Here is a 22,442-nt window from a genome sequence, read left to right on the forward strand (position 1 = left end):
CCTGCCCGGGGCGGGGGGGCACCGCGCTGAGCCCGCCCCACTCATGACACAGGTGGCTGAGCCCTTGCGGAGGCGCTGGGGGGGCCGGGGGCTGTGCCCTCACCTCTCCTTTTCTCCCCCCCCCCCCCCAAGACTCCCTGCGGACAAGGATGATCGGGGGGGGGCCCGGAGCCCCCAAGCAGCCCACGGTGAGTGGGGTCCGTGCCCCCCGATCCCACCAACCCCCAGACAGGCACCAGCCTTTGGGTTTCCTGTTTATCTCTGATGGGGAGTGGGGCCGGGGGGGGGCACAACTTGGGGGTGTCCCTGCTCAGTGCTGAAGGGGGGGGGGGTGTGTGTGTGTGTGTGTGCTCCGATGTGGGACCCCCAGCATGGATGAGTGCGTTTGGGGTGCAGCCCGGGGGGGGGGGGGGTCCCCGTTTATGGGGGGGAAGAGGCTGTCGGGGGGGGCGGGGTTGGTTTTGGGGGGGCCATTGGGAGCAGCCGCCACCACGCAGCAGCAGCAGCACAGCTCATCTATTATTTAGCTGCGTATCTGGTGTCGGGCCCAAGCGCTGCCCCGGCGGCCCCCCCCCGGGCACTGCACACCTTGGGGAAGGGGGTACAGCCCGGGGGGGGAAGGCCTCACCGAGCCCCCCCCCACAACTCGATAAGAGCCAATGCTTCCATAGGGCATCGGGAGCTGAGCTGGGGGGGGGTCCCCACGCTGCTGTCTCCCCCCCTTCCTCCTCCAAGATGTCCTACTTCACTGAGCACTTCTGGGTAAGCCTGGACCCCCCCCATGGGTGCCCCCGACCCATTGGTGCCCCCATCTATGGGTGCCCCCATCTATGGGTGCCCCTGCTCTTCCCACAGCTCTTGGGGGGTGGCGGTGGGGGTTTCATGGCCCCCATTATTTACCCCAACGCCTTCATTAACGCTGTGTATTAATTGCTATGGGAAGGGGAGGGGGCGATGCGTTCCCATGGGCCACCCCTCCCAGCCATGGTGCTGTCCCTGACCCCCCCCCCGGCCCCATCCCCATGGGGATCCCCGTCCCAGCACTGGGGGGGAAGTAGGCATCGCCGGCGCGTGGCCGGTGCTTCCTGGTTCATCTCTGCCGGTGTCTGGCATCTTCCTGCATCACCCCCTTCCCCCTGCCTCAGTTTCCCCATGTGGGGCCACCAGCACCCTGCACCCACCGCCTGGATGGGGGTTAGGGGGGCAAGCAGGAAGCACCCATGATAGCACCCGGGGTGGGGGGGGTTCAGGCCACCCTCTTTGCGGTGTTTCCGCCCCAAACCGTGCTTCCTGTTGTGCCCCGCGGCGGCACCATCCCGGGGGGCACTGGGTGGGATTTGGTCCCCTGCCAGGGCGAGAAGAACCACGGCTTCGATGTGCTCTACCACAACATGAAGCACGGGCAGATCTCCACCAAGGAGCTGGCTGACTTTGTCCGCGAGAGGTACCCGGAGTGCGATGTGGGGGGGGACACGGGGGACTCGGGGTGGGGGGTCCCCAGCATCGCCCGGCTCCATCCCCAGCACCTCCTGTCCCCAGGGCTGCCATCGAGGAGAACTACGCCAAGGCCATGGTGAAGCTGTCTAAGATGGCCACCAACGGGACCCAACTGGGGTGAGCAGGGGGTCGGAGCACCCCGCCATGGTTGAGAAGGGGGGACCCTGCTCATCCCTGCCCCGGTGTGTGTCCGTCCCCATGTCCCCCCCCTCCCCGATCCCAGGACCTTTGCTCCGCTCTGGGAGGTTTTCCGCATCTCCTCGGACAAACTGGCCCTTTGCCATTTGGAGCTGATGAAGAAGCTCCACGACCTCATCAAGGAGATCTCACGCTACGGCGAGGAGCAAGGCCGGGTGCACAAGAAGGTACCGCATCCCCCCCCCATCCTCCCCATCGCACCCCAAGACCCCCGTCCCCCATTTTACCCTCTGTGTTTCCCTCCCCAGTCCAAGGAGGAGGTGGCAGGGACGCTGGAGGCTGTCCAGATGCTGCATGGGGTGGCTCAGTTGCTGCCCAAGTCCAAGGAGAGCTACCACAGCAAGTGCCAGGAGTACGAGCGGCTCCGCAAGGAGGGCACCAGCCAGAAGGAGATCGACAAGGTGGACCCTGCCCCGTATCCCTGTCCCCACCATGGGGATCCCGGTGCCTGTCCCGCCATGGGGAAGCAGGGGGCTCATTCCCACTGCCTGGTCCCACAGGCAGAGCTCAAGTCCAAGAAGGCCGGCGAGGCGCTGCGCAGGGCGGTGGACAAGTACAACGCTGCCCGCGCCGACTTCGAGCAGAGGATGCTGGACTCGGCCATGGTGGGTGGCACCGGTGGCCTTGGGGACCCCTCTGTCCATGGGGCCAGGCCACCCCCACTGAACCCCATGCCTTGGTGATGCCAACCTTGCTGAGCCCCTCTTCATGTTGACGCCAGCCCCGCTCTCCGGGGGCTGAGCCCCATTCCTTGGGTTGTGCCCCCCCCACCTGCCTGGCCACCCCTCCTTGGGAATTCTGTTCCTTGCGGATGTGTCCCCATGGCTAAACCCCCATTGCCTGGGCATGGAACCCCTGGGGACATCCCCCCCCTTCCTGACTGAAACCCTTCCTTATCCCTGCTCCCAGCGCTTCCAAGAGGTGGAAGAAGCCCACTTGCGCCACATGAAGGGCCTCATCGGCTCCTACTCACACTCCGTGGAGGACACCCATGTCCAGATAGGGCAGGTGAGTCCCCAGAGGGGTGAACAACAACGGGGACCCCCCCCCGGAGCTGTGTCCCATCCCCCCGCTCTTTACTGTGTGCCCCTCATCCCGCTGCTTCCTTCGCAGGTGCATGAGGAGTTCAAGCAGAACGTGGAGAACATCGGCACCGAGATGCTGCTGCGGAGGTTTGCCGAGAGCAAGGGCACAGGGCGAGAGCGGCCAGGTGAGGGGGGGGCTCCCCCCTTTCGCACCGGGGTGATGCTCCCCATCCTTGCATGTGAGGGTCCTCGTGGCTCATCCTGCTCTCGCCTGCAGGGGTGCTGGACTTTGAGGAGTACCGGTTGGCCCCAGCGCTGGAAGGCAAGTACGTCTGCACCCACAGCCCCATGGTGGGGATTGTGGGGTATGGGGGGGGTTGCTCACCACTCTGTTCCCCCCCCCCCAACTGCCTTCCAGGACCCAAGAGGAGCCGTAGTAAAGCTTTCCGCATCCCTGGGTTGAGCCGTAAGGAGAGGGACCGTGATGCTGGGTAAGATCCCGCTCTCTGTGTCCCCGCATCCCTTCCCAGCTCCGGGATCTAACGCTGTCCCTGTTGCTCCCCAGGGAATCCCTGGATGCCGAGGTGGTGAGTATCCCCGTGCCAACGCTGGCCTTGGTTTTCCCCACCCTGGGAAGCAAACACCTCCCTGAGCATCTCCCCGCAGGGCTGCCCGGAGGTGGATGAGGACGGGTTCACCGTGCGCCCCGATGTCACCCGCAGTATCCTTGTGCTGGAGCATGATAGGGGGGGTCAGTTTTGGGGTGTCTGAGCGCTGGGTGTTGCCTTGACGGGGGCCCAGCCGAGGTGGAGAACCACGGCTGCTCCTCCAGCGATTCCGACTACGACGAGGATGAGCCCCGCAAGTTCTACGTCCACATCAAACCCGTGCAGCCCCGGGAAGCGCCCGGCAGCGCTGAGGCCACCATGGAGCAGCTCAAGGCCACCGTGGGGAACCTCATCCTGCCCCCCAGCATCGGGGTGAGCTTTAGGGGGGGGGATGGCAGGAAGGGTCCCCAGGGACTCTGCCAGGGCCAACTTGACCCCAGGTCCCCATTCTCTTGCAGGGCACCGTCAAGAGGCAGTCGTCCCGTAAGTGCCACCCCGGGGGTTTAGTGCAGCTTTAGGGGACCCCCCCCTGGCTCCATGTCCCCCAATGTTGCCTGTCCCTCTGCAGGGCATGCGGCATCTCTGACCCCAGCCCCGAGCGATGTGGACTCTGAGGGGACACTGGCAGCAGGTCAGGCTGTGCTGGAGGAAGGGGGGGTGGTGTGGGTCTAGGAATATGGGGCGCAGTGTTGGGGTTTGGGGTGCGGTGGTTGTGCAGCACCCACCGTGTCCCCTCTCCCCACAGGTGACAGTGCAGGGAGGGGGTGCCCGGCGGCGCAGATGAGCAGGTACAGGGTGAGGGTTGAGTGGGGCGCTGTGGGGTGATGCGCCCCATGTGCCACCCCATATCCCCTCTCTGGGGGGGGTCCGGGTGGGCTCTGAGCCCCCTCCGCTCTGTGCCCTGCGCAGTGGCCCTGCGAAGGCTCCCCCGGCCGCCGCGCCCCCCGCTGCTCTCTTCGGGCCCCCGTTGGAGTCGGCTTTTGAAGCGGAGGAGTTCCCGGGTGAGGACTTGGGGGGGGAGCCATGGGGCAGACCCCGGCCTTCGGGTGCTCTGGCGCTGACACTTGGGGGGGGGTCTCCCCGCAGCCCCCCGCGCCTACGTCCTCACCTCCTCATCCTCGCCCTTCTCCTCCTCGTCCCCGGAGAACGTGGAGGACTCGGGGCTGGATTCCCCCTCGCACCCCGCGCCCGGACCCTCGCCGGACTCCAGGCCCTGGACGCCGCAGCCGGGGACGCCGCAGAGCCCCCTCCCCAAGCAGGGCAGTCCCCCCCCACCACCGCCGGCGCTGCCCCGGCCCCGCAGCCCCTCCGGCCGCCTCCCGGAGCCCCCCGGCTTCGCCGTCTTCAGCGGCCCCGGAGCCGAGGGGCTATGGGGGGACGCGGCGCGGGGGTCCCGGGGCCGCAGCAGCCGCGCGGGGCCCCGAGAAGCCCCCTCCCCAGACCCCTTCGGGGAGCCGCTGCCCTGGGTCCGGCCCCGCAGCCCCGGCGGGGACCAGCCCCGGCCTTCCTCCAACTCCGCTTCCTCCTCCTCTTCCTCCCCGGCGCCGCCCAGCGCGGGGGACTCCTCCAGCCCCTCGCCATGGACCTGCCAAGGGTCGGGCTCGGGGCTCAGCGAGGGCAGCGCGGCCGTGGCTCCCCCCCCACAGCCGGGTGAGTGACAGGGGTGCGGGAGCTGCCCCCGTTACCCCTGTGTCGTGTCCGTCCCCCCCACCCCTCACCTTAAGAACAGGGCTGGGACCGGATCAAACTCATTGCACGGATGAGACCCCATAGAGCCCCCCTGGGAGGTTCTGCCATGGTGGTACCCCAGCACCCCGCTCCCCATCACTGCATCCCCAGCTCCTGAGGATGCTCAGACCCCTTGAGAATCCCAAAACACCCTGTACCCAGCACCCAGCTCCCTGTTGCTGCATCCCCAGCTCCCGAGGATGCTCAGACTCCCTGAGAACCCCAAAAACCCCAAGTACCCAGCACTCAGCTCCCCATCACTGCATTCTTCAGCTCCTGAGGATGCTCAGACACCCTGGGAACACCCAAAACCCCAAGTACTCAGCACCCAGCTCCCCATCACTGCATCCTTCAGCTCCTGAGGATGCTCAGACTCCCTGAGAACACCAAAAACCCCAAGTACCCAGCACCCAGCTCCCCATCACTGCATCCTTCAGCTCCCGAGGATGCTCAGACCCCCTGGGAACCCCAAAAACCCCAAGTACCCAGCACCCAGCTCCCCATCACTGCATCCTTCAGCTCCTGAGGATGCTCAGACCCCCTGGGAACCCCAAAAACCCCAAGTACCCAGCTCCCCATCACTGCATCCCCTAGCTCCCGAGGATGCTCAGACCCCCTGGGAACCCCAAAAACCCCAAGTACCCAGCACCCAGCTCCCCATCACTGCATCCCCAGCTCCTAAGGACGCCCAGTTAACCCCAGGAAAGCACCCTGACACCCAGCCTCCCATCACCACCTATTTCTTCGTCCCGTCTCCCCCACCCCACCTCAGATGCTGCCCCCACTTGGCCCAGCGCAGCCCCCCGGGACGTCCCGCTCGTGGCCCCCCCTCGCCGCTCCCGCACCAAGAGGCCGGCGGCCGGGCCGGCTGCGGGCAGCAACAGCGAACTGGTGCGTGGCCAGGGATGGGGGGAAGTGGGGCCGGGCTGTGGGACCCCCCCCCCCCCCGATGCTGTCTTGCCTTGCAGTCGCGCTCGCTGAGCCCTTCGCCCTCCTGGAGCTGCGGCCCCTCGCACTCAGCACCCGCCAGCCTGGGCGAGCGCGGCTTCTTCACTGTGTCCCAGCCGGCACTCGGTGGGTTTTTGGGAGGGGGGGTGGGGGGGTGTCACGGGTTTTGGGGGTTCCAACCAAGCTCTGATCCTGTCCCCATCCCCAGGGCTGTCGCGGGGTCCCAGCCCCGTGGTGCTGGGCTCGCAGGATGCGCTGCCCGTGGCCACCGCCTTCACGGAGTACGTCCACGCGTACTTCAAGGGGCGAGATGCTGACAGGTACGGGGGTCCCCGGGGGGGGGGGGGTGTCAGGGTTACCCCCCGAGCACCGCACCCCACCGCTGACCCCCGGCCTGTCCCCGGCAGCTGCCTGGTGAAGGTGACGGGGGAGCTCACCATGTCCTTCCCCGCTGGCATCATCCGTGTCTTCAGCGGGAGCATGGCCCCCCCCGTGCTCAGCTTCCGCCTGCTCAACACCGGCGCCATCGAGCAGTTCCTGCCCAACGCCGAGCTGCTCTACAGGTACCTGGGGGACACGGTGGCACCGTGACAGGACTGGGACACCCCGGCTGGTGTTGGGGTACCGGGTGTACTTGGGGGGGGGATGCAGAGACTGTGGTGGATGCAGTGATGGGGAGCTGGTAGGTGGGTCATGGGCACCCTGGGAGGTGGTGGGTGCCCTAATGGGGAGCTGGTGTTGAGGTACAGAGAGTGCCAAGGGGGCACACGTGTCCTAGGAGGGGACATGCACACTGATGGGGAGCTGTGTATCGGGGTGCTTGGTTTCCTGGGAACATCCATGGAAGCTGGGAGATGCAGTGATGGGGAGCGGGATACCAGGGATCCCAGGGGTCTGAGCATCCTTGGTAGCTGGTAGATGCAGTGATGGGGAGCGGGGTACCAGGGATCCCAGGGGTCCTGAGCACCCTTGGTAGCTGGTAGATGCAGCAGTGGGGAGCTGGGTACCAGGGATCCCAGGGGTCTGAGCATCCTTGGTAGCTGGTAGATGCAGCAGTGGGGAGCTGGGTACCAGGGATCCCAGGGGGTCTGAGCATTCTTGGGCGCTGGTAGATGCAGTGAGGGGGAGCTGGGTACCAGGGATCCCAGGGGTCCTGAGCATCCTTGGCAACTGGTAGATGCAGTGATGGGGAGCTGGGTACCAGGGATCCCAGGGGTCCTGAGCACCCTTGGCAACTGGTAGATGCAGCAGTGGGGAGTTGGATACCAGGGATCCCAGGGGTTCTGAGCATCCTTGGCAACTGGTAGATGCAGTTTGGGGAGCTGCGTACCAGGGATCCCAGGGGTCCTGAGCATCCTTGGGAGCTGTAGATGCAGCAGTGGGGAGCTGGGTATTGGGGTGCCGTGTTCCCAGGGTGCCCAGGCACCAGTGCTCACTGACCCCATCCCGGCAGCGACCCATCCCAGAGCGATCCCAGCACCAAGGACTTCTGGCTGAACATGGCCGCGCTCACGGGGCACCTGCAGAAGCAAGCGGAGCAGAGCCCGACCGCCTCCTACTACAACGTGGCTCTGCTCAAGTACCAGGTGAGCCCACGGAGGGGACGGAGCCGGCTCCCCTGCTCCTGGGGGCAGGAGGGTCTCGCTGACCCCCTGACACCCCCCCCCTCACCCCGGTCTCCCCAGTTCTCACGGCTGGGCCCCGGCTCGGCGCCGCTGCGGCTCTGTGTGCACTGGGACTGCGCCCCGGGTACCACTCGGGTCAGCATCGAGTACGGGTACAACGGGGCTGCACTGGCACTGCCCGTGCCCCTCGCCAATGTCCACGTCCTGCTGCCTGTGGATGAGCCCATCGCCAACCTGCGGCTGCAGCCCGGGGCCAGCTGGTGAGAGCAGGGAGAGGGGGGGGATGCAGGATGCACAAATGCATCCCCCTGGGGACCCTGAGCTGGGAGATGAGGGGGTGAGGGAAGAGGGAATGAGGGTTAAGGCAGGATGGGATCGGGGGGCTTGGAGATATCATTGAGAGGTGGGTGGTGATGGGGTGAGGGAGGTGGGAATGAGGGTTAAAGCAGGAGGGGATCAGGAGGCTTGGGGACATTGGGATATGGTTGCTGATGGGTGAGGGAGGTGGGAATGAGGGTTAAGGCAGGAGGGGATCGGGGTCTTGGGGACATCATTGAGAGGTGGGTGGTGATGGGGTGAGGGAGGTGGGAATGAGGGTTAAGACAGGAGGGGATCAGGGGGCTTGGGGCCATTGGGATGTGGGTGCTGATGGGTGAGGGAGGTGGAAATGAGGGTTAAGGCAGGAGGGGATCAGGGGTGTGGGGGCTTGGGGCCATTCCTGTGTCCTGGCAGGAACCTGGAGGAGAAGAGGCTGCTCTGGAGGCTGCTGGATGTGCCCAGCACTGCGGGGCAGGGAGGTGAGGACAGAGGGGACTGGGAGCAGGGTTTGGGCTCGTTCCCCACAGCCCCCCCAACCCCTGTGCTGTGCCCCCATCCCCAGGCTGTGGCCGGCTCTCGGCCAGCTGGGAGCCCCTCTGTGGGCCCAGCAAGCCCAGCCCCGTGGCAGCGCAGTTCAGCAGCGAGGGCAGCACGCTGTCGGGCGTCGAGGTGGAGCTGGCGGGCGCCGGGTACCGCATGTCGCTGGTCAAGAAGAGGTTTGCTACAGGTAGGGCTGGATGGGAGCCATGGGGGGGGGGTCAGGGTCCTCTCCTCATCCCCTGTGGCCCCAAGGTACATGGGGTCCCTTCCTTGGAGATGAGAGGGTCCATTCCTTACTCCTGGGGGTGCATGGGGGTCCCTTTCCTAGGGCGCACAAGGGTCCTTTCCCTGCTCCTCATGGCCCTGGGATGCATGGGGTCCCTTTCCCAAGGTGGATGTGGTCCCTCTTATAGGGTGCACCGGGGTCTCTTACCTGCTCCCTATGGCCCTGGGATGCATGGGGTCCTCTTCCTAGCCCCCCCAAGCTCCATTTCCCTCTTACTGGGTGATGCCCCATAGCGATGCCCAGCTCGGGAGGGTGCAGGTTGAGCCCTGGCCGTGGGGCAGTGATCATCCCTGTGCTGGATACGTGTCCCCAGCCCTTGCAGCCACCATTCACCCCTTTTCCTCCACAGGGATCTATCTGGCGGGGTCCTGAGCTGATCCCCCCCCGGGCTTCCCCCTTGGTTGTGTGTGAAACACTGGATGGAGGCCGGCTGGGGAGGGGGTGCTGCTGTGTAGGAGCCCCCCTCCTCTCCCTCCTCATCTCCCTCTGCCCCCCTGCTCCATGGCTGTCACCGCATCCCCTTCGCCCTCCCCTGTGCTGTGACGGGAGCAGGAGCTGCTCTTTTATTAAACACTTTATTTTCTAACCCTCCCCCCACACACACACTTGGCTCCCACCTGCGTCATACCCCGGCGCCCATCCCTGCAGCCTCTGGGCTGCTCCATGGGCTCTGGGATGCGGGAAACTGAGGCAGGGAACGGGTGGCGCTTGGCTGAGCACTTGCACCCAGAGGCGCTGCTGCCCAGTCTGCAGCGGGTGGATGGAGGGAGGGAGGGAGGGAGGGATGGAAGGGTGAATGGAGGGATGGATGAATGGAGGGAGGGAGGGATGGAGGGATGAATGAATGGAGGGAGGGATGGAGGGAGGGAGGGAGGGATGGAGGGAAGGATGGATGGAGGGATGGATGAATGGAGGGAAGGATGGATGGAGGGATGGATGAATGGAGGGAGGGATGGATGGAGGGAAGGATGGATGGAGGGATGGATGAATGGAGGGAAGGATGGATGGAGGGATGGATGAATGGAGGGAGGGATGGTTGGAGGGAGGGAGGGAGGGGTGGATGGAGGGATGAATGAATGGAGGGATGGATGGAGGGAGGGAGGGAGGGATGGTTGGAGGGATGGATGGATGGAGGGAGGGAGGGAGGGATGGATGGATGGATGGATGAATGGAGGGAGGGAGGGATGGATGGATGGATGGATGGATGAATGGAGGGAGGGATGGATGGATGGATGGATGGATGAATGGAGGGAGGGATGGATGGATGGATGGAGGGATGGATGGATGGATGGAGGGATGGATGGAGGGATGGATGGATGGATGGATGGATGGATGGATGGATGGATGGATGGAGGAAGGGAGGGATGGATGGAGGGATGGAGGGACAGAGAGATGGTACCTGGCAGGGATTGTTTCCCAGCAGAACATCCCTGTGCCACTGGGGCTGCAGCGCTCCTGGCTGCAGGAGAGGTGCAGTTTGAGGGTGACCCCGAGTTGCCTCTGCAGGTACCGGGAGGCTCTGGGGTGGCTCAAGCTCTTTGCAGTGCTCCCAGAACTGTTTGGTGCTGATGGGCTCTTGTTGGGGTCCCCGTGTGCTGCCCAGGGGACCCCTGTCCTGGGGCTCCATCCCTGAGGGTCAGGGCTGCTCACAGCAAACCCGGGCACCCAGGACCACAAAGGGGGACCCCTCTCTTCGCTATGGGGCCAATGTGATGCTGAGCTCTCACCCTGGGCACTGCTGAGTGCCAGCATCCTGCACCTGGCCCCATTTCTGCCTGGTTTTCCCCCAAATCTGCCCTCCTGTGGCCAGAGGAGCCCTGAGGAACTGGAGGGAGAAGAAACAAACCGAACTTCACTGGAACCCCCAAATCCCACCCGGATGGGGGCAGCAACCGGCAGGAGAGGGGGAAAGGGGGAACCAGAGAGGCATTATATGGGGAGGGTGATGGGGACTATGTCCCCTCGTGCTGCACCCTCCGGTATCGCTGCAGCCATTGAAGCATCCCCACGTTGTATGCCTGGTGTGGGGAGGAATGGGGGGGGAGCAGGGGTCGCTACCCATAGGCTTTGGTCCATGCATCCTGCAGCGCCTCGACCTTGGGATCACCGGGGAGCAGAGGCAGCGAGGGGTAGGTGGGAAAGCGAGGAGCCGAGCTCAAGGATGCCCGAGAGTGGGCAGCAGAGAGTTTGGTTTGCTCCAAGGCTCCTTGCTGCTTGGGACCTCGCTGCCGGGCGGCTCCACGGAGAGAGCTTAGAGCAAGGCTGCGGTTTGGGTACCTGACAGGACCTGGAGCTATGGCTGACATCAATCTGCGTCAATCACCTCTGTGGGGATCTGATGCCGCTCGTCTTGACTTTATCATAGAATCAGGGAATGGGTTGTGTTGAAGGGACCTTGAAGCTCGTCCAATGCCACGGGCAGGGACCCCTTCCACTGGAGCAGCTTGCTCCAAGCCCCTGTGTCCAACCTGCCCTTGAACACTGCCAGGGATGGGGCAGCCACAGCTTCTCTGGGCACCCTGTGCCAGCGCCTCAGCACCCTCCCAGGGAAGAGCTTCTGCCTAAGAGCTCATCTCAGTCTCCCCTCGGGCAGGTTCAAGCCATTCCCCTTGGCCTGTCCCTACAGACCCTTGTCCCAAGCCCCTCTCCAGGTTCCCTGCAGCCCCTTCAGGCACTGGAGCTGCTCTCAGGTCTCCCCTTCAGGAGCCTTCTCTTCTCCAGGCTGCCCCAGCCCAGCTCTCTCAGCCTGGCTCCAGAGCAGAGCTGCTCCAGCCCTCGCAGCATCTCCATGGCCTCCTCTGGCCTCCCTCCATCACCTCCACGTCCCTCTTGTGCTGCTGCCCCAGAGCTGGACCAGGACCGCAGTGGGGGGGTCTCCCCCGAGCACAGCAGAGGGGCAGGATCCCCTCCCTGAGCTGCTGCTCACACTCTGGGGGTGCAGCCCAGCACAGGGGGGGCTCTGGGCTGCCAGAACACTTTGCTGGCCCATGCTGAGCTTCTCATCCAGAGCCCCCAGGTCCTTCTTTTCAGGGCTGCTCTCAATTCAACATTCCCAGGCCAGTCGTTGTGCTTGGGATGTCCCCATCCCAGGGGCAGGACCTTGCACGTGCTGGGGGGAGTGAAAACTGTGCTTGGTCCAGCTCCCCAACGAGACAATAATGGTTTTGAGTCTGAAATCCCAGCTGGACACAAGAGCATCCCTGCTGGAGCAGCCAGCTCATCTCTCAGCCACCCTCCTCTCTTTGGGTGGCACTCAAGCAGGTCCATGGGCGCTTTGGTTCCCATCCTGGCCGCTGGTTTGGAACGTGGCAGCTTGCAATGGCTGAAGCACAGAAACCTGGCTTTGCCCAGGGTGGCCCCTCAGTCACAGCACAGCGGATGCTGCACCTCTGCCCCTGCTTTCATCAGCACCCTCCAACCCCACAGGACACATCCAGGGGCAAGGACCCTGTTTAGGGGCTGCCCTGCAGCCAGGGGGGTAATTCTGGATACCCTCAAGGGCTTCTCCTGCCTCCTGCTTGCAGCAGAAGGGCCCTGGACAGGCAGTGCTGGAGCGGGGCAGAGGGAGGAGAATGAACGCGGGCCAGGCTGCAGGGGTTAAAAGCAGCCAGGCCAGTTGGGCAAGGAGCAGGACAGACGAGTGCCCAGGCAGCACCAAACCCTCCTCCTCACCCATGAGGAGCACCCTGCCAAGGTGCTGCGCTTGCCAGGCTGTGGGTCCCTGCGTGCCCTGTGTGCAGGCAGGATGGGGAGCAGCACCCGTGGCTGATGCTCCATCTGGCACCCTGCAACCCAGTGGGGAATGACCCAGGGACCTGGAGCCACACAGGGAGGCACAAAAACCTCCCGGTCCCGGTCTTTAACAAGCACCTAGACCCAAATGCAGGGCCCCATTGCACCCCTTGTTCTGCCCCACAAGCCCTCCCTCCCAGGGCCGTGAAGGGCACCAACCTGGGACACCCTGAGAAGTCTCATCTGGGGCTCCCACCCAGCCCACCAGGACACTCCAGGAGCCCAAGAAGGGCACTCAAAGACCTCTCCTATGTAGGAGACCCCCAAAAATGGTGATGATGAAAACCTGTGGCCATGGCACCAGCAGTGTCCTGACAGCTGTTGCTGCCCATTGGTCCCCATGGCACCCATGGGTGCTGCTGTCTGTGGCTCACAATCAACCAAGTAGGGAAAGACCTTCAAGGTCATCATTCCACCCCCTAACCCATGGCACTGAGGGCCTCGTCTACACGATGTGTGAGCACTTCCAGGGATGGTGATCCCAGCACTGCCCTGGGCAGCCTGTTCCAAGCACCCATAGGTGCTGCTTTCCATGGGCGCTACTGCCTGTGAATCTCTGCTGCTCCTTGGCTCCCAGTTATCATCGGGTCCTCACTGCCTATGGGTGCTTGTCTCTGGGGCCTCAACTGCTCATGGCTCCCAACCGGCATCAGGTCCCCACACAGCATCAGCTCCAGGAATACCAAAGCCATCCCTGAGGGTGCCAGCTGCACTGCAGCAGATCAGCACATGCTGGCAGCAGGGTGATGAACCACCCCCCCCAAACCCCCCATGTGCAATTCTGCAGCAGGGAATACACAAAGGCACTTCCCGATGAAACCAGTGATGGATCCCCAATGGCCCCAGGGCTGGCAGCAGCATGTGGCTCGCTAACAAATCACAGCATGTGCAGCCCATAGGCACAATGGAGACCTCCATCACCAGCTGAGCTCTCAGCTGGGGAGAAAACAGGCACCCAGACAGCCCTTTGGTAGCTCGTGCTTCCCAAAAGGGTCATAAAATCATGGAATGGTTTGGGTTGGATGGGACCTTAAAGCTCATCCAATGCCACGGGCAGGGACCCCTTCCACTGGAGCACCTTGCTCCAAGCCCCTGTGTCCAACCTGCCCTTGAACACTGCCAGGGATGGGGCAGCCACAGCTTCTCTGGGCACCCTGTGCCAGCGCCTCAGCACCCTCCCAGGGAAGAGCTTCTGCCTAATGTCTATGAGATTCCTTATTATCCACCTGAAGATGGCACCCAGGGATGCAGCAAGGCCCTGCGCTATTTGAGGGGCCAAACCCGAGCAGGGAGCCTGGTCCTGAGGCTGCTGGAAGGGACGGGGCCAAGGGAAGAGACCCAAGTGAGCACAGGACTTCGGATATAGTAAAAAGTCTTTATTAAGAAGGCTTTGAAGTCAAAAAATAAAACTCTTGATACAATTTTCATAACCGTCAAGTCAGCTCAGCAAATATATAATCAGTACTTTAGCCATGGAAGGTTAAAGGTCCGTTATTTTCTTTTTATTTAAAATAAAATATATTTTAGTCTTTAAAATTTATTCCATAAAGTAGATATTTTGCTATAAATTCCCTACATATACAGAAAGAGGTAAAAACTAAAAAAAAAACAACAAAAAACCCCCCAAAACCAACCAAAACCCCACCAAACCCAAGCACAAGATAAAGGAGATAGCATCTGTCTGCAACGTGGCGCGGTCACCGCATCCCTCCAGCCAGCGAGGCCCCACGGCCCCGAGCCCTGCCCTCGTGTCCCACGTTTTGGGGGCAGTTTTCACATTGGCAGAAGAGAAGGTAAGACCTGCATTACAACCCCAAAAATAGAATATATACAGATATATATCTATGGAGGTGACAAAAATAACAATAATAATAATAATAAAAAAAAGGCTATACAAAAGGAACGAGGACAACAGAAAAAAAAAAAGAGGGGAAAAAAAAGACTTTGAAGAGAAGGATTTTAAAAAAATAAAAGACAACCCTCGCGTGTCCTAAAAAAACTCAAAAAAGTGCAAGCGGACCTTTTCTCTCTGTTTATTTCACTTTGCAAACTGAATACTGCTATTGGGGAAGGACTGTGGAAGAACAGCCGGGCTTCCTCCGCCCCACACCGCGGCCGGTGGTTGGGGGGGGGGTGTGGGGGTGTGGGTTTAAAGCTATTCTGTAAACACTGGAGATGCCTCCTCACTGCCCCTCATCATCATCATCATCTTCATCCCCATCCCTCCCGACCCCATGGATGTCGGCCGCCCCCCCCCCTCCTTTCCTCCTCCTCCGCTCCCCTCCCGCCCCCCCCCACCCCGTGCACCCATCGCATCCGTTATTATTAAATAAAAAGGTTGATTCCAAGTTTTCCAAGTCCTTAAAAAGCCGGGGTGGAGGTGGGGGGTGGGGTTGTGTGTGATGGTGGTGGTGGGGGTCAGGGGGGGAAACGAGCCAGCCCCGGCTAGGAGAAGATGTGGATGGCTTGCGTGGCGGGCGTGTGGCACGCGGGGCACTCGGGCTCAGCCTTGCCGCAGATGCGCATGGCGCACTCCATGCAGAAGAGGTTGTGGCCGCAGGGCACGAGGGCGGCGATCACCTCGCTCTCGAAGCACACCATGCACTCCCGGGAGCTCTTGCGGTGCCCGTCGGAGCTGCTGGAGTCGGTGGGCGAGCCCGAGGCGGCGGAGATGCTGCCGGGCAGGGAGGAAGAAGAGGAGTAACCGGTGCTGTTGGAGAAGGACGACAGCGAGCCCTGCGTGGGCAGCCAGGACAAGGTGCTGACGGGGTCGCTCTGGATGCGCCGGGCTAAAGGGTGGTCCAGCCCCGCGGCACCGCTCTCGGGGAGGGTGGGCGAGTGGCGCGGCGTGGCGGCGCCGCTGTTGCGTCTCTGAGAGCCGTTGATGGACGAGCAGCTGCTGAAGGCTTGCAAGGGGTTGCCCGAGCGCTCGAAGGGCGACCAGATGGTGGTGGTGGTGGTGGGCGTCGTGAGGTCGAGAGCCAAGAAGTCAAAGCCAAAGTCGCACTCCTCCGAGCCCAGCGCGGGCTCGCTGAAGGTGAAGCCGCTGCTGGTGCTGTAGGGGCTGGTGGGGCTGGCGTCGGCCACCCGCCCGCTGTAGTAGGACTCGGTGGAGGCGCTGCCAAGGGAGCTGAGGCTGTCGTTGCGCAGGGTGGCGGGGGGGCGGTGGGCAGGGTGGGGGGCCTTGGCCCAGAGGCTGCCTGCGCTGCCCTGCAGGTCGAGGCAGACGTCGGTGCCGTTGGAATGGAAGTCGTTGTCCGCGTTGACGTCGATGAAGGAGCCGGTCCGCATGGTGATGTGCGCCTCGATCTCCTCCCGAGCGCGGTCCACGTTCTCCGGCATGCCCGTCACCTCGAAGACGGGCTCCTTGTCCCGGCTGGGGGTCACAATGTAGGTGTGCGTCTGCTGCTGGATCCGCTTGATGGTGGCTCCCTTCGGCCCCACCACCAGCCCCACCACGCGGTACGGGACCCTCACCTGGATGGTGGTCTGCCCCGGCAGGTTGGGGGGGCCCTGCATCGCCCCCGTCAGCCCATTCACTTTGTTGCGCGTCGCTCGGATCATGGAGAAGTGCTCGGCGGCCGAGAGGATCTCTCTTTTCGCCATCTCCACGTCCTCCTTCCTCCCCGTCACAATGAAAACGGGCTCCTCGCCCCTCACCGGGGTCTTGATGTAGGTGTTGGTCTTGGCACGGAGGGCTTTGATTTTGCAGCCTGCAGGGCAAGAAGAAGGGGAAAAAAAAAACAACCCCATGACAGGTTAATGCTGACGCCTCGCAGGCGCTCCCCGTTCACCCTGCAGGGATGCGGAGATGCAGGACCAACAAGAACTAGCGGGTCCCTTTGGTTCTGCACCTGACACACAAAGGAAGACACCTTGGAGCAGCTCCAGTGCCTAAAGGGGCTGCAGGAAAGCTGGAGAGGGGCTTGGGACAAGGGATGTAGGGACAGGCCAAGGGGAATGGCTTGAACCTGCCCGAGGGGAGACTGAGATGAGCTCTTAGGCAGAAGCTCTTCCGTGTGAGGGTGCTGAGGCGCTGGCACAGGGTGCCCAGAGAAGCTGTGGCTGCCCCATCCCTGGCAGTGTTCAAGGCCGGGTTGGACACAGGGGCTTGGAGCAAGCTGCTCCAGTGGAAGGTGTCCCTGCTTGTGGCATTGGATGAGCTTTCAGGTCCCTTCCATCCCAAACCAGGCTGGGACCCTCTGAAAAGGCTTGTTTGGATCCTGCAGGATCCTCCCAGGCACAGCTAAACCTGAAGCTCAGCAGAAGCCATGGCGCTGGCCCTGGAGGGCCAGGACGAGGGAGCTGGGTCTCTGTGCCTGGATGGAACAGGAGGGAACCCCAGGGCAGGTGCTCGTGTGCACCAGTGCTCCCCGTTCTGGACAGACCTGCTCCCCGGCCGAGGAACATGATTCAGCAGCCGAGCCCGCTGGGATGCAGGAGACCGTGACTGCCCTGTCCCTTCCCTGCCATGGGAAGCTGGGCTCTGGTTGTGAGTCCCGGCAGTGCCTGGCCACCCAAAGGCTTCAGCTCCGCACCAGGACTGGGTGCTGCTGCTTTCACCCTGGAGCTGTCCCTGGCTGGGAGCGCAGCACCGCTCCCTGCATCCCTGCACACTACATCCACTCTGCCCGGGCTCCACTGCACATCCTCATTACACCCTCATGACCACGCACTCGGCCCTGCTGCCACCCCCCAACACTGGCACATGAGGGCCGGGGATGCTGTTTCCCACCTCCCATCATCCCCTAAGATCTGCAGGGCACCCAAAGCAAAGCCGGCAGCACACTGGGATGGAAGATGCCCCACGACTGCCCCTGTCCGCTGCAAACCTCGCTGCTGCAGACACACAGGGATAAAGAGCTGCACTCGGTGGGGAGAGCTCAGCTCCTCACACAAAGCCAAAGCATCCCCAGAGCGGGAGCAGCAGCTCAGGGAGGGGATCCTGCTCCTCTGCTGTGCTCGGGGGAGACCCCTCCCCACAGTCCTGATCCAGCTCCGGGGCAGCAGCACAAGAGGGACGCGGAGGTGATGGAGGGAGGCCAGAGGAGACCATGGAGATGCTGCGAGGGCTGGAGCAGCTCTGCGCTGGAGCCAGGCTGAGAGAGCTGGGCTGGGGCAGCCTGGAGAAGAGAAGGCTCCTGAAGGGGAGACCTGAGAGCAGCTCCAGTGCCTGAAGGGGCTGCAGGGAACCTGGAGAAGGGCTTGAGACAAGGCATGGAGGGACAGGCCAAGGGGAATGGCTTGAACCTGCCCGAGGGGAGACTGAGCTGAGCTCTTAGGCAGAAGCTCTTCCCTGGGAGGGTGCTGAGGCGCTGGCACAGGGTGCCCAGAGAAGCTGTGGCTGCCCCATCCCTGGCAGTGCTCAAGGCCAGGTTGGACACAGGGGCTTGGAGCAAGCTGCTCCAGTGGAAGGGGTCCCTGCCCATGGCAGGGGTTGGAGCTGGAGGAGCTTTAAGGTCCCTTCAACCCAACCCAGGCCAGGATCCTGTGATCCCCACAAGTATGGGATGATTCCTATGGGCCCCACAAGCCCCTACCCAAGCTGTGCAACCACAGCGCCGACCGTTGCATCCTTACCCAGTCAGTGCAGCAGATCCCTGCTGGAAGGGGCTGTGCAGAGGACATGGGCATCACTGACTGCCAGCCCCAGTGCAGGCACATCCTCAGTGGCACTGCCAGCTCAAGAGCCCTGCCTCAACCAAGGGGCCGTGGTTTTGCCATTCCCAACGTTTGCACTGCCCCAAAGGCCGTGCCCAGCATTAATGATGAGAGGGGGCAAAGCGGAGGTGCAAACACAACCCCACCGAGTCACAGCCCCTCGCACCAACCCCACAGACAGCACCCATGGAGGGGGTGGGGGCTCCCATCTCGGATGTGCACGCTTCCCTTTGACTGTGGCCAGCTCTGAGCTGCCCACCCCAGCATGCTCCGCGCCCCAGAGCTGCCCCATGGGGCTGCAGGACCATGGCTGGTCCTGTCCCAGCACCAGACAGGCTGAGGAGGCCCCAGTTGCAGCCAAGAAGCAGAATCCCAAGGGAATTCCTGCTGGAAGGAGGTGGTGATGGAAGGGGCAAGCTGCTCTTCCTGAACGCTCTCGCTTGGCACCACCAAAGAGGACTTTGCCCTCTATCACAAGCCCCAGATCAGGGCCCCAACTATTACAAGAGCCCATTTGTGGCTCAGAACTGGATGATCTTAAGGTCCTTTCCAACCCAAACCATTCTATGATCCTGCAAAAGCCCAGCGCAGGCTGGGGAAGCGTGCATGGAAGTGCCTCTGCATCCTGAGGATGCAGCCCTGAGAGGGCCTTGGGATGCTGGATGAGCAGAAGCTCCCCATGATGCAGCCACTGAACCCCCCCGTGTGCTGGGCTGCAGCCCTGATCCAGCTCTGGGGCAGCAGCACAAGAGGGACGTGGGGCTGCTGAAGTGAGACCAGAGGAGGCCATGGAGATGCTGCGAGGGCTGGAGCAGCTCTGCTCTGGAGCCAGGCTGAGAGAGCTGGGCTGGGGCAGCCTGGAGAAGAGAAGGCTCCTGAAGGGGAGACCTGAGAGCAGCTCCAGTGCCTGAAGGGGCTGCAGGAAACTTGGAGAGGGGCTTGGGACAAGGGGCTATAGGGACAGGCCAAGGGACGTTAAATCTCATCCAGTTCTCAGCCCCTTTATGTCCTGGGAAACAGACACAAATCCCCCCTGGAGTTCCCGGCTCTCCCTCAACCCAGAGGGGTGGAAAGCAGCAGCCAGGCCAGTCTCAAAGGCTGTGGCAGGATGGGCACAGGACACCCAGCAGCAGCCCAGGGCTGAGGAACACAAAGGGACTGATGGCAGCCACAGCACCCCACAGCAAGTTTACAGATGCTCAGGCTGGCCCAGGGACCAAGCCCTGTTGTCTCCATGTGCATCCTTCTCTGGGTCCCCCCTCTGAGCATCCCAACATCTTCTATGAGCAGCAGCCTTCCCACATCCTTCGCAAAGCTGCACACGGTCCCTGTGTATCCGTGTTGCAGATGGGGAAGCAGAGCCCAGGAGAGGAGCCATGGCTGGCTCCATCCCATCAGAGGCACGTGGTGTCAGAGGGGAGAGCAGAGCCCATCACCTCCTATAGCCTCACTGGGCAGAAGCTGCTGGAAACCCACCTCCAAAGCCAGGACACCAGGGAGCGAGGCCGACACAACGCTGACATGCAAGAGCCAGGGCAACTTCAATAGCCAGCCTGCCCCATTATCCCTCTCTCCATTTTCCCCTGGGAAAGGAGCCAAGAAGACACGGATCTGCTTTACACAACATTTACCTGCTGAGCAGCTGCTGCTCCCTTCTGGAAAGTGGTAAATGAGTGGATTTAGAGGAAAAAAAACCAACAAAAATGGAAGAAAAAGGAGAAGCATCTTACAGCCTTCATAGGACTGACACCAAAGAGCTGCCCCGGCCACATCCTGACTGCTCAATGGCTGCAAGGGGCCACCAGGACCAAAGCACCCCTCAGCACATGATGTATGGGGAGAGAAACCCCTGCCCCAAACCCTTCCAGGGCACCTGCTCCCCATGCCTACCCCTTCCTATGCTCTGAGTGCAGCAGCATCACAAGCGCCTGCTCCCAGGACACGGCTGGGCTGTGTGGTGCAGGAAGAGTGCAGGGGGCAGAGCAACTGGAGTTAAAAGACTCCACACATGCCCCATCCCATGCACGTCCCCTGCCAGAGCTGGGAATGCCAAACGCTGAGCCCTCCCCTTCATGCCCAACAACCAACACAGCAGGGACCTGATGTGGGGTCTTCATGAGCCACAGGAAAGCTGAGAGCAGGAAACAAGGGAGGGAAAACCCCCGGGGGAGCAGCTCCTGCCTATGGGCTGAGGCAGCAGCGGGGGGGGGCTCTGGTCCGTCGCTGGTCTCAGACCCCAACCCCAGCATCCCGGCTGGAATCACCCCTTTGGCAGCTCTTTTCCAGCAGCCCCATGAGCCCGTGGGGCTCAGCAAGCACCCAAACTGCACGAGGGATGCGGGGCAGGTACCTTGGAGCACGCTGAGCTTGTCAGGATGCTGGAGGCGCAGCACTGGGACCTCACCACAGCCCAAACACCCGACCCCAGCTGCTGTGAGGAAGGGTGCCACCCACCAACCCGAAAGCAGCCATTCCTCCAACCTCCTTGAGCTCGCAGAGCCAAAACGTTTCCCAATGGAGGCCAGCATCCGTTACGGGTTTGCTTTCAAGCTGCTGGTTCTGCATATCCCACCAAATCCATGTCCCCATCCAGCCCAGGCAGCAGCAGCAGCAGCAGCATCCTCCGGAGCAGGGCACTGCGTCTCGCTCCTCTCCTCCGGTGCTATAACGGGCTTTGGGGGCCCCGGTTTGGGCCGGCACCGGCGTGAGGGTGGTGGGACCGGTGAGGGGTGCGTGGAAAGTTGGGAGGTTGGGAAGCGGGGCCGGCTGGGAGGCGGCGCAGGCCAATGGGAAGCGCAGAGCATGATGTCACCACGCTCATCACAGCATGGCTCTGGCTAACAAAGAGAACAATGAGGCTGCCCAGCTCCCCGCTTCCCCCTAGGAAAAGAATCCCCCCCGAAGCCCCTTATCCCGCAGCCCCACGGCTGAGGATGGGGATGGCCGGGAGGGTCAGGGCAGGGTTGGGGTGCCAGAGTCCTGCGTGGCAAAACCACCCCAGAGGTCAGGCTCCCTGCATCCCAACTGCCCATCGCCGCTGGCATTCCTGCAGGCAGCAGCTCCTGTCCCGTTTATTCCCTTTTTCCTCCCCCTTAAATCCCCCTCCTTTTGGGTCTTTTTCAACCCTGATTCTTATTTCCTAACGGTGGAACTTCGGTGCAGCGCTATTTGGGGCTTCCTCCAGACAAAGCCCGCACCAGGCACACCCACCATGGGCTGGGGCTGAGCCGTGCCCAGGTGTCCTTTGGTGACAGCTCAGGGCTCCCCATTAACGATCACTGATCCACCGAGAGCCCGCGGTACCGCTTACACACCGGAGCAGCCGGGTTGAGACGGGAGGACCCAACTACAATAAACCCAGCAGCTTCCACGGGAACTTCCCGTGGGCACCGAGGGCTTGATCCCCCCCCACCCCGCAACCGGTTTCCTCGCTCCGGATTCGGCTTTGATTCACGCTCAGAGCCGGCGCGGTGGGGACCGGCACAAAGCGGAGCAGCCCCGAGAACCCGCGGGAGGAGTTTGAGGCCCGCGGGATTTGCCGCCGTTAAGTTTCCGCCTCCGCGTTACCGGGCACGGAGACAAAGCCCCCAAACTGACCCAAATAACGCGGGCCGGGGGTGCCTGAGGCGGACCCGCGGTGATGGGCGGTGTTACCTTGGCGGCCCACGATCTCGGCGACGTGTTCGGAGCTGGGCACGGGCACGCACTCGGTCATGTTCACGCTCTTCTTCCTGCTCCCCAGGGCGCCCAGCGGCTCCAGCAGCGCGGCGGGCGCGGCGAGGTGCGGCCCGAAGTTACCGAAGGCGGCCGGGGGGGAGGCGGTACCGGTGGCCGGGGGGGAGCCGCCGCCACCACCACCACCACCACCGCCGCGCTCCCGCGCCTGCAGGCCGCCCGGCCCCGCGCCTCCGCCCGCCGCCGCCGCCACCGCCTCCTCCGTGCCCGCGCCGCCCGCCTCCGGCTCCTCCAGCCCCAGCAGCGAGAGCTGATCCAGGGCGAACCTCAGGGCGGCGGCTTCACCCTGCGCTGCTGCTGCTGCTGCTGCCGGCGGCGGCACCGGCACCTCCCGGCCGGGCTCGGGCTCGGGCGGCTCCTGCCCTGCGGGCGGCGCTGGGCTCAGCAGCGCCAGGCAGCGCGGGGGGCCGCGGCCGGGCTGCCCGCCCTCGGGCTGGTAGAGGGAGCCGGGCATGGCGCGGTCTGGCCGGGGCGGTGCCGG

The 22,442-nt window shown here is 63.0% G+C and overlaps 2 protein-coding genes across 2 annotated transcripts; one reads left to right on the forward strand and one right to left on the reverse strand.

The window, feature by feature from the left end:
- Positions 1-52: 52 nt before the first annotated feature.
- Positions 53-9,359, forward strand: FCHO1 (FCH and mu domain containing endocytic adaptor 1). The gene is made up of 28 exons (XM_061466754.1): positions 53-188; positions 672-762; positions 1,353-1,444; positions 1,540-1,614; positions 1,721-1,862; positions 1,944-2,096; positions 2,196-2,300; positions 2,605-2,703; positions 2,809-2,905; positions 2,998-3,042; positions 3,139-3,211; positions 3,286-3,307; positions 3,387-3,441; positions 3,522-3,700; positions 3,787-3,811; positions 3,897-3,959; positions 4,074-4,116; positions 4,238-4,329; positions 4,415-4,978; positions 5,829-5,947; positions 6,025-6,130; positions 6,213-6,324; positions 6,412-6,567; positions 7,458-7,590; positions 7,690-7,889; positions 8,362-8,426; positions 8,510-8,674; positions 9,123-9,359. Exons 2-28 carry the CDS (start codon positions 736-738, stop codon positions 9,143-9,145), a joined length of 3,030 nt encoding a protein of 1,009 aa, XP_061322738.1. The 5' UTR covers positions 53-188; positions 672-735; the 3' UTR covers positions 9,146-9,359.
- A 5,628-nt stretch (positions 9,360-14,987) lies between these two features.
- On the reverse strand, positions 14,988-22,442 carry MEX3D (mex-3 RNA binding family member D). Its single transcript, XM_061466704.1, has 2 exons — positions 21,881-22,442; positions 14,988-16,278 (listed from the first exon to the last, which is right to left on the reverse strand). Exons 1-2 carry the CDS (start codon positions 22,413-22,415, stop codon positions 15,011-15,013), a joined length of 1,803 nt encoding a protein of 600 aa, XP_061322688.1. The 5' UTR covers positions 22,416-22,442; the 3' UTR covers positions 14,988-15,010.

Source organism: Pezoporus flaviventris, unplaced genomic scaffold, assembly GCF_033815535.1.
Source record: "Pezoporus flaviventris isolate CSIRO_AGI_PZ_B2104156 unplaced genomic scaffold, CSIRO_AGI_Pfla_v1 ptg000043l, whole genome shotgun sequence".
NCBI classification, from domain to species: domain Eukaryota; kingdom Metazoa; phylum Chordata; class Aves; order Psittaciformes; family Psittacidae; genus Pezoporus; species Pezoporus flaviventris.

What these genes read in the sequence shown, in the direction of transcription:
- MEX3D (XM_061466704.1), bottom strand. Translation starts at nt 22,415, where the DNA reads ATGCCCGGCTCCCTCTACCAGCCCGAGGGCGGGCAGCCCGGCCGCGGC. An exon ending in CGAGATCGTGGGCCGCCAAG is followed by an intron (nt 16,279 to 21,880) that starts GTAACACCGCCC and finishes CTTGCCCTGCAG; the next exon opens with GCTGCAAAATCAAAGCCCTC.
- FCHO1 (XM_061466754.1), top strand. Translation starts at nt 736, where the DNA reads ATGTCCTACTTCACTGAGCACTTCTGG. An exon ending in ACCAACGGGACCCAACTGGG is followed by an intron (nt 1,615 to 1,720) that starts GTGAGCAGGGGG and finishes CCCCGATCCCAG; the next exon opens with GACCTTTGCTCCGCTCTGGG. An exon ending in TCCTGCCCCCCAGCATCGGG is followed by an intron (nt 3,701 to 3,786) that starts GTGAGCTTTAGG and finishes ATTCTCTTGCAG; the next exon opens with GGCACCGTCAAGAGGCAGTC.